This window comes from Lipotes vexillifer, unplaced genomic scaffold, assembly GCF_000442215.2.
Source record: "Lipotes vexillifer unplaced genomic scaffold, Lipotes_vexillifer_v1.1 scaffold437, whole genome shotgun sequence".
NCBI classification, from domain to species: domain Eukaryota; kingdom Metazoa; phylum Chordata; class Mammalia; order Artiodactyla; family Lipotidae; genus Lipotes; species Lipotes vexillifer.
In genome coordinates, this window is record NW_006785990.1 from 1,517,973 (window position 1) to 1,528,619 (window position 10,647).

General features: G+C 39.7%; 1 protein-coding gene across 1 annotated transcript in view; it reads left to right on the top strand.

Annotated features, from left to right (window-relative positions):
* The first annotated feature begins 2,259 nt into the window (after nucleotides 1-2,259).
* SHLD2 (shieldin complex subunit 2) overlaps nucleotides 2,260-10,647 on the top strand; it is a 52,954-nt gene continuing 44,566 nt past the window's right edge. The window contains exon 1 of the mRNA XM_007458370.1: nucleotides 2,260-3,781. Coding sequence (XP_007458432.1) covers nucleotides 2,260-3,781 — 1,522 coding nt within the window. The remainder of the gene's footprint in view (nucleotides 3,782-10,647) is intronic.

Consider the following 10,647-nt stretch of genomic DNA (forward strand, 5'->3'; position numbering starts at 1 on the left):
ATGATTATGAGAAAGGATAACTGAGGTATAGGGTGGAGAATAAAATAAGTGGAGGAGAAGAGGGCAAGGAACCAAGAGGCCAGGTTATTGGAAGGAACACCCACAGTGATACTGAAATCACAAGAATTATAATTGGATAGGTTATTAGATTTGGAAGAGATGACCATGAACAAATCCTCAAGGAATGATAAGAGTGACTGGGGATAATAGCTGTTGTTTCCTGTATACTGCCATACTTCCCTTACTTCCAAATGGACTTTTCATGATTTGAAACTTTCTTACCTTTTTACTAAGGACTCTGTACTCTCATCAGAAGTCCTCAATCATACCATGGTCTTGCATAACTCTGCCTTTTACAGCTGCTCGTTCTTTTGTTTAGATGCTTATAGCCACAGTGCTTACCTTCCATAGGACCATTGTTCCCCAGGAGACTACTGTTTCCTATTTATAGCTTATAGTATTTATTACATTATTTTTTTAACATCTTTATTGGGGTATAATTGCTTTGCAATGGTGTGTTAGTTTCTGCTTTATAACAAAGTGAATCAGTTATAAAAACAGTGGTTAGATGCCACGAAGTAAGCGGCAATGCCTTAACCGTATGCGTGTTGTTAGACCCGAAGGTCTCTTCCATCCTTGTCAAGGGGAGTGCTAACCTTCTCTCCTTTCATACAACACTATTACATTATTTTTAAACTATGGGTTTACGTTCACTATTTTTCTCTCCTTTTTGTCTTTTTAAAACCAGGCTGACAGTTCTCTTAGGCCAGGGACTCAATCTGTCTTTTTGTCCCTGTAGCACTATAAAAAATTTATCAGCAAACTCTAGGAATAGATCTATTTAATAAATACTCTTTGGGGATTTCCCTGGCGGTCCAGTGGTTAGGACGCTGCACTTTCACTGCCAAGGGCACGGTTGTATCCCTGGTTGGGGAACTAAGATCCCGAAAGCCACGCAGCGCGGCCAAAAACAACAAACAAACAAAAAACAACCCACAAACTTTTTGAAAGTCAGTTATTATCAGGTAAATATTGGTATGTTTCTTTATTTTTATCTCACTAAATATGATGCTTACTTAGATTTACGTATATCAAGTGCCACAGTTAATGAAAATCTGTTTAAATTATAATGAGTTTTTTTAATCTGTATATTACAAAGTGACTTTTCTTAATCTGGTGTATTTTAGAGAAGATTAAAAATACAGAAGCAACTATTGATTAGGCTAACAGATTAAAGATAGTACAGTCACTTGGACATCTTGAAAAGAGCCTTGGGTTTTTGGGGGTTTTTTTTGCGGTACGCGGGCCTCTCTCTGTTGTGGCCTCTCCCGTTGTGCTCCGGGCGCGCAGGCTCAGCGGCCATGGCTCACGGGCACAGCCGCTCCGCGGCATGTGGGATCTTCCCGGACCGGGGCACAAACCCGTGTCCCCTGCATCGGCAGGTGGACTCTCAACCACTGCGCCACCAGGGAAGCCCCAGAGCCTTGGTTTTTTATTTTCTCTCTGGTTCAAGCCTTCTGTTTTGATCTTGGGAATTGAAACTTGTGTGTGTGTGTGTGTGTGTGTGTGTGTGTGTGTGTGTGTGTGTTTACGTTTTTTTTTTTTTTAATATTTATTCATTTTGGCTGTGGGGATGTCTTAGCTGCGGCGCTCGGGATCTTCGTTTTGGCACGCGGGATCCTTTATTGCGGCATGCAGACTCAGTTGCAGCATGCGTGTGGAGTCTGGTTCCCGGACCAGGGATCGAAACCAGGCCCCCTGCGTTGGGAACATGGAATCTTACCCACTGGACCACCAGGGAAGTCCCTAAACTTGGGAATTGAGTTCACAGTTGAAGGAAGGAGGCCCTAAACTTACATAATCAATGGAGTAAAGGAAACAGGAGATTTAAAGGTGACTATAGTGCAGTTAAACAAATGCTGTTTCCTGCCTTCTTTACTAAGTTATTGTTTAAATGGTGCAAGTTTTTCAACACAAAAAAGTGACCATGCTAAGAATTTACTCGTTTGATGTTAGTATACTTAACTTTATTTTCCTTAAAGAGAGTCTTTATGTGAGCAATTTTTGTGGATGTTTTGGTTTCTCCTTACGATTTCTTATATATTTATTACTTTTATAATTAAATGGAGTAACAATGTAAATCACCTATTAATTATGTTTTTGATTTATTATATTTGCTTTGGGGATATAAGTTAATATCAACTTATAAAAATTTAATGACAAAGGCTTATTTTAGATTTTTCATTTTTTTCAGAAACCATGAGTGGAGGATCTCAAGTCCACATTTTTTGGGGTGCTCCAGTCAGTCCACTGGAAATGACAGTATCACAGGAACCAACTTCTTTAGTGTCCACTGCAGACCCCTGGAAAGAAATTCAGCTTTTGTACAATCACCATTCCTTACATCTGAAGGATGAAAAATGCAGGCACAAAAGTCTTGAGGATTATCAGGCCCTGGAACCTCTAGACCCTCCATATCTTCCTCATTTTCCAGCAAACTCTGTGAACAGATCTGTTCACGTGAAAGATGACTTCACACATTGCATTTCTGAAACACAAAGTATAATATCCCAGAAGAGTCACCCCTTGGGGTTGAGTGATAGAACCAACTCCAGTGATCAAATATGTGGATTTAAGGCCGGATTTCAACATTTAACTGAAGAAGAAAAGTATCAAAAGCTTTTCAGTGAACATACGAAAATCACAGATGAACAGCATAAAGATCAATCAAATATACATGGTCAGAATGTTCCAAAAAGTTCCTTTCAGTTAGATCATAAGTGTGCAGCTATATTGGATGTGACCTGTGGTGCTGAACAGACTAATACGGGGCCAGGAGCTATGCAAACAAACTGTGCACCAACAGAGCGTCATGAAATACAAAACCAGTGTCGGGAATTCTTTTCCTGTAGCACAGTAGACAAACCAAGGCCTGAAGGAACAGTTAGGAAGGTCTCAGGCCTTAAAATATCCACTGATACTGAATTTCTCAGTGTAATGACCTCCAGCCAGGTTGCTTTTTTAGCTCAAAGGAAGTATAAAGAGCAGAATTCTATAAATAAAGGAACCATTAAAATGGAGATTGAACCAGAGGCAAGTCATGGGGAAATAAGAATAACTGAAGATAATCTGATTCAGCCCAGTGATGATTCTACAGAAGGATACGAAGGTGGACAGAACCAAACCTGTTCCCTTGAACTTTTTAGTCCTGAAACAAAAAATAGCCACATTCTCTTGAACACTGATAAAGGTCTTGAAGAAAATATAGGATCTCAAGAACTTTTCAGTTTTGATGATAAATTGCCACCAAATGAGATATGCATTGAGTCATGCAGCTCAGGAATACTGTGTTCCCAATTAAATACCTTCCACAAAAGTTCTATTGAAAGAAGTTGGACCTCTGAAGATAAATCAGGCCATCCTCAAGCTCTAGCTGAAGTCCCCCAGGTCGCTAAGAAAATCAAGTTGATTTCTAATCAGAGAGATCATACTGTAACAATGCACCAGAGGAATGTGTCTGGATTTAAGGGCATTAAAAAAACATCGTTAATAAAAAACTGTGATTCGGAAAGTCAGAAGTATAATTGTTTAGTCATGGTGTTATCTCCATGTCACGTGAAAGAAATAAACGTAAAATCTGGACCAAATTCTGGCTCTAAAGTGCCTTTAGCAACAATTGTGGTAATTGACCAATCAGAAACGAAGAAGAAGGTTTTTCTGTGGAGGACTGCAGCGTTTTGGGCACTGACAGTGTTTCTTGGAGATATAATTTTACTCACGGGTAAGGTCATCATGGTATAGTAGGAGTTTATTTCACAAAGCTGTGGGCTTTTTCCCCCTCCCACTTTAAGCCTTTGAGGATTCTCCCTTTACCCTTTGCCTCTCAGGGTTCCAGCAATGATCGAGTTCCTTATGGCATCCGCGTTGGTCTCCTCACCCCTTCCCGGGGTCCTGTGCGTTGCCATTTCTGAGCGTTTGTCTGTCCCTCTTAGTTCTGTCCCTCCTTCCCACTCATCTTCTCCTTAAGAAGGCTTCTCTGCTTGCTCCTCCTTTCATTCACTGTGCTAGCATTCATGTCGTATATCATCAGACTCTTTCTTTGTCTTTTATAGTTTTATTTATGTATATCTCTTTTTTTACCCTTTTCCTTAGGTGTATTAACCATCTTATGATAAAAGGACAATATATCTACTCCTTAATCCCTAATAAAGCTGTGCACACTACATTCTTATTGAGGGAACATAGAATTCCTATTGCATTTTAAAATTATTAAAATTACTGTAGGGCCTTGAACAACATGTGTTTGAACTGCATGGGTCCACTTATATGTGCATACCTTTCAATTGTAAACACTCCAGTCCTCCACTGTTCATGGTTGGTTGAATCCGTGGATGTGGAGGAACAAGGAATATGGAGGGCTGACTGTAAAGTTATAGATGCGTTAACCCCACGTTATTCAAGGGTCGCTATTAATCACATTTGGAAATACGGAAAAGAGAAACTCCTGGTATTATACCAACCTCATATAACCGCCAGTGGAGTTTTGGAGTATTAACCTTCCTCTTATCTTCCCCGTGCTTCTCAGTCTGTGTCTGCATACATGGGTAATAGCTGATATTTATTGGAAACTTACTTAGTGTCAGTCCCTGTTTCAAACTTTACGTGTCTTTCAACCCTATGAGGAGAGCACTGATTATCATCCTCATTTTTCAGCTGGAGGAAATTGGGACCCAGCGAAGTGAAGTAACTTGCCCACTGTCACCCAGCTAGGAGGTGGCAAAGCAGGGTTTCACCCAGACTCCAGAATCCCTACTCTTTTTTTTTTTTTTTTTAACATTTTTATTGGAGTATAATTGCTTTACAATGGTATGTTAGTTTCAGCTTCACAACAAAATGAATCAGCTACATATATACATATGTTCCCATATATCTTCCCGCTTGCGTCTCCCTCCCTCCCACTCTCCCCATCCCACCCCTCCAGGCGGTCATAAAGCACCGAGCTGATCTCCCCGCGCTATGTGGCTGCTTCCCACTAGCTATCTACCTTACGTTTGGTAGTGTATATATGTCCATGCCTCTCTCGCTTTGTCATAGTTTACCCTTCCCCCTCCCCATATCCCCAAGTCCATTCTCTAGTAAGCCTGTGTCTTTATTCCTGTTTCACCCCTAGGTTCTTCATGACATTTTTTTCTTAAATTCCGTATATATGTGTTAGCATACGGTATTTGTCTCTCTCTTTCTGACTTACTTCACTCTGTATGACAGACTCTAGGTCCATCCACCTCATTGCAAATAGCTCAATTTCGTTTCTTTTTATGGCTGAGTAATATTCCATTGTATATATGTGCCACATCTTCTTTATCCATTCATCCGATGATGGACACTTAGGTTGTTTCCATCTCCGGGCTATTGTAAATAGAGCTGCAATGAACATTTTGGTACATGATTCTTTTTGAATTATGTTTTTCTCACGGTATATGCCTAGTAGTGGGATTGCTGGGTCATATGGTAGCTCTGTTTGTAGTTCTTTTAGGAACCTGCATACTGTTCTCTACAGTGGCTGTATCAATTTACATTACCACCAACAGTGTAAGAGGGTTCCCTTTTCTCCACATCCTCTCCAGCATTTATTGTTCCTAGATTTTTTGATGATGGCCATTCTGACTGGTGTGAGATGATATCGCATTGTAGTTTTGATTTGCATTTCTCTAATGATTAGTGATGTTGAGCATTCTTTCATATGTTTGTTGGCAGTCTGTATATCTTCTTTGGAGAAATGTCTGTTTAGGTCTTCTGCCCATTTTTGGATTGGGTTGTTTGTTTTTTTGTTATTGAGCTGCATGAGCTGCTTATAAATTTTGGAGATTAATCCTTTGTCAGTTGCTTCACTTGAAAATATTTTCTCCCATTCTGAGGGTTGTCTTTTGGTCTTGTTTATGGTTTCCTTTGCTGTGCAAAAGCTTTGAAGTTTCATTAGGTCCCATTTGTTTTTTGTTTTTATTTCCATTTCTCTAGGAGGTGGGTCAAAACAGACCTTGCTGTGATTTATGTCATAGAGTGTCCTGCCTATATTTTCCTCTAAGAGTTTGATAGTTTCTGGCCTTACATTTAGGTCTTTAATCCATTTTGAGCTTATTTTTGTGTATGGTGTTAGGGAGTGATCTAATCTCATACTTTTACATGTACCTGTCCAGTTTTCCCAGCACCACTTATTGAAGAGGCTGTCCTTTCTCCACTGTACGTTCCTGCCACCTTTATCAAAGATAAGGTGACCATATGTGCATGGGTTTATCTCTGGGCTTTCTATCCTATTCCATTGATCTATCTTTCTGTTTTTGTGCCAGTACCATACTGTCTTGATTACTGTAGCTTTGTAGTATAGTCTGAAGTCAGGCAGCCTGATTCCTCCAGCTCCATTTTTTGTTCTCAAGATTGCTTTGGCTATTCGGGGTCTTTTGTGTTTCCATACAAATTGTGAAATTTTTTGTTCTAGTTCTGTGAAAAATGCCAGTGGTAGTTTGATAGGGATTGCATTGAATCTATAGATTGCTTTGGGAAGTAGAGTCATTTTCACAATGTTGATTCTTCCAATCCAAGAACATGGTATATCTCTCCATCTGTTTGTATCATCTTTAATTTCTTTCATCAGTGTCTTATAATTTTCTGCATACAGGTCTTTTGTCTCCTTAGGTAGGTTTATTCCTAGATATTTTATTCTTTTTGTTGCAATGGTAAATGGGAGTGTTTTCTTGATTTCACTTTCAGATTTTTCATCATTAGTATATAGGAATGCCAGAGATTTCTGTGCATTAATTTTGTATCCTGCTACTTTACCAAATTCATTGATTAGCTCTAGTAGTTTTCTGGTAGCATCTTTAGGATTCTCTATGTATAGTATCATGTCATCTGCAAACAGTGACAGCTTTACTTCTTCTTTTCCGATTTGGATTCCTTTTATTTCCTTTTCTTCTCTGATTGCTGTGGCTAAAACTTCCAAAACTATGTTGAATAAGAGTGGTGAGAGTGGGCAACCTTGTCTTGTTCCTGACCTTAGTGGAAATGCTTTCAGTTTTTCGCCATTGAGGATGATGTTGGCTGTGGGCTTGTCATATACGGCCTTTATTATATTGAGGAAAGTTCCCTCTACACCTACTTTCTGCAGGGTTTTTATCATAAATGGGTGTTGAATTTTGTCAAAAGCTTTCTCTGCATCTATTGAGATGATCATATGGTTTTTCTCCTTCAATTTGTTAATATGGTTAATCACATTGATAGATTTGCGTATATTGAAGAATCCTTGCATTCCTGGAATAAACCCCACTTGATCATGGTGTATGATCCTTTTAATGTGCTGTTGGATTCTGTTTGCTAGTATTTTGTTGAGGATTTTTGCATCTATGTTCATCAGTGATATTGGCCTGTAGTTTTCTTTCTTTGTGACATCCTTGTCTGGTTTTGGTATCAAGGTGATGGTGGCCTCGTAGAATGAGTTTGGGAGTGTTCCTCCCTCTGCTATATTTTGGAAGAGTTTGAGAAGAATAGGTGTTAGCTCTTCTCTAAATGTTTGATAGAATTCGCCTGTGAAGCCATCTGGTCCTGGGCTTTTGTTTGTTGGAAGATTTTTAATCACAGTTTCAATTTCAGTGTTTGTGATTGGTCTGTTCATATTTTCTATTTCTTCCTGATTCAGTCTTGGCAGTTTGTGCATTTCTAAGAATTTGTCCATTTCTTCCAGATTGTCCATTTTATTGGCATAGAGTTGCTTGTAGTAATCCCTCATGATTTTTTGTATTTCTGCAGTGTCAGTTGTTACTTCTCCTTTTTCATTTCTGATTCTATTGATTTGAGTCTTCTCCCTTATTTTCTTGATGAGTCTGGCTAATGGTTTATCAATTTTGTTAATCTTCTCAAAGAACCAGCTTTTAGTTTTATTGATCTTTGCTATTGTTTCCTTCATTTCTTTTTCATTTATTTCTGATCTGATTTTTATGATTTCTTTCCTTCTGCTAACTCTGGGGTTTTTTTGTTCTTCTTTCTCTAATTGCTTGAGGTGCAAGGTTAGGTTGTTTATTCGAGATGTTTCCTGCTTCTTAAGGTGGGCTTGTATTGCTATAAACTTCCCTCTTAGAACTGCTTTTGCTGCATCCCATAGGTTTTGGGTCGTTGTATCTCCATTGTCATTTGTTTCTAGGTATTTTTTAATTTCCTCTTTGATTTCTTCAGTGATCACTTCGTTACTAAGTAGTGTATTGTTTAGCCTCCATGTGTTTGTATTTTTTACTGCTCTTTTCCTATAATTGATATCTAATCTCATGGCGTTGTGGTCGGAAAAGATACTTGATATAATTTCAATTTTCTTAAATTTACCAAGGCTTGATTTGTGACCCAAGATATGATCTATCCTGGAGAATGTTCCATGAGCACTTGAGAAAAATGTGTATTCTGTTGTTTTTGGATGGAGTGTCCTATAAATATCAATTAAGTCCATCCTGTTTAATGTATCATTTAAAGCTTGTGTTTCCTTATTTATTTTCATTTTGGATGATCTGTCCATTGGTGAAAGTGGGGTGTTGAAGTCCCCTACTATGAATGTGTTACTGTCGATTTCCCCTTTTATGGCTGCTAGTTTTTGCCTTATGTATTGAGGTGCTCCTATGTTGGGTGCATAAATATTTACAATTGTTATATCTTCTTCTTGGATCGATCCCTTAATCATTATGTAGTGTCCTTCTTTGTCTCTTCTGATAGTCCTTATTTTAAAGTCTATTTTGTCTGATATGAGAATTGCTACTCCAGCTTTCTTTTGGTTTCCATTTGCATGGAATATCTTTTTCCATCCCCTTACTTTCAGTCTGTATGTGTCTCTAGGTCTGAAGTGGGTCTCTTGTAGACAGCATATATATGGGTCTTGTTTTTGTATCCATTCAGCCAATCTGTGTCTTTTGGTGGGAGCATTTAGTCCATTTACATTTAAGGTAATTATCGATATGTATGTTCCTATTCCCATTTTCTAAATTGTTTTGGGTTCGTTATTATAGGACTTTTCCTTCTCTTGTGTTTTTGTCTAGAGAAGTTCCTTTAGCATTTGTTGTAAAGCTGGTGTTTTTGGTGTCTGTCCTCAGTGGCTAAGGTTGGTTCAGTGGCTTGTGTAGGCTTCATGGTGGAGGGGACTAGTGCCTGTGTTCTGGTGGATGAGGCTGGATCTTGTCTTTCTGGTGGGGAGGTCCACGTCTGGTAGTGTGTTTTGGGGTGTCTGTGGACTTATTATGATTTTAGGCAGCCTCTCTGCTAATGGTTGGGGTTGTGTTCCTGTCTTGCTAGTTGTTTGGCATAGCGTGTCCAGCACTGTAGCTTGCTGGTCGTTGAGTGAAGCTGGGTGCTGGTGTTGAGATGGAGATCTCTGGGAGATTTTCGCCATTTGATATTATGTGCAGCTGGAAGGTCTCTTGTGGACCAGTGTCCTGAAGTTGGCTCTCCCACCTCAGAGGCACAGCACTAACTCCTGGCTGCAGCACCTAGAGCCTTTCATCCACACGGCTCAGAAGAAAAGGGAGAAAAAGTAGAAAGAAAGAATTAGTAGAAGTAGAAAGAAAGAAAGGAAAGAGGGAGGGAGGAAGGGAGGGATCAAGGAAGGAAGGAGGGAAGGTAGAAAAAAAAGAAAGAAGATAAAGTAAAATAAAATAAATTAAGGTAAAATATAATAAAATTATTGAAATAAAATAAATAATTATTAAGAGGAAAAAAACCCCAAAAAACAGAAAAACGGATGGATAGAACCCTGGAACAAATGGTGGAAGCAAAGCTATACAGACAAAATCTCACACAGAAGCATACACATACACACTCACAAAAAGAGGAAAAGAGGAAAAAATCATAAATCTTGCTCTCAAAGTCCACCTCCTCAATTTGGGATGATTCGTTGAATAAAGGAGGGAAGGAAGGAAAGAAAGAATGAAGATAAAGTAAAATAAAATAAGGTTATTAAAATAAAGAGTAATTATTATGAAAAAAATTAAAAAAAAAAAAAGATGGACAGATAGAACCCTGGGACAAATGGTGGAAGCAAAGCTATACAGACAAAATCTCACACAGAAGCATACACATACACACTCACAAAAAGAGGAAAAGAGGAAAAAATCATAAATCTTGCTCTCAAAGTCCACCTCCTCAATTTGGGATGATTCGTTGTCTATTCATGTATTCCACAGATACAGGGTACATCAAGTTGATTGTGGAGCTTTAATCCGCTGCTTCTGAGGCTGCTGGGAGAGATTCCCCTTTCTCTTCTTTGTTCTCACAGCTCCCAGGGACTTAGCTTTGGATTTGGCCCCGCCTGTGCGTGTAGGTCGCTGGAGGGCATCTCTTCTTTGCTCAGACAGGACGGGATTAAAGGAGCTGCTGATTCGGAGGCCGTGGCTCACTCAGGCCGTAGGGTAGGGAGGGTCATGGAGTGCAGGGCGAGCCTGCGGCGGCAGAGGCTGGCGTGATGTTGCATCAGCCTGTGGTGCGCCGCCGTGCGTTCTCCCGGGGGAGTTGTCCCTGGATCCCGGGACCCTGGCAGTGGCGGGCTGCACAGGCTCCCTGGAAGCGGGGTGTGGATAGTGACCTGTGTTCGCACACAGGCTTCTTGGTGGCGGCAGCAGCAGC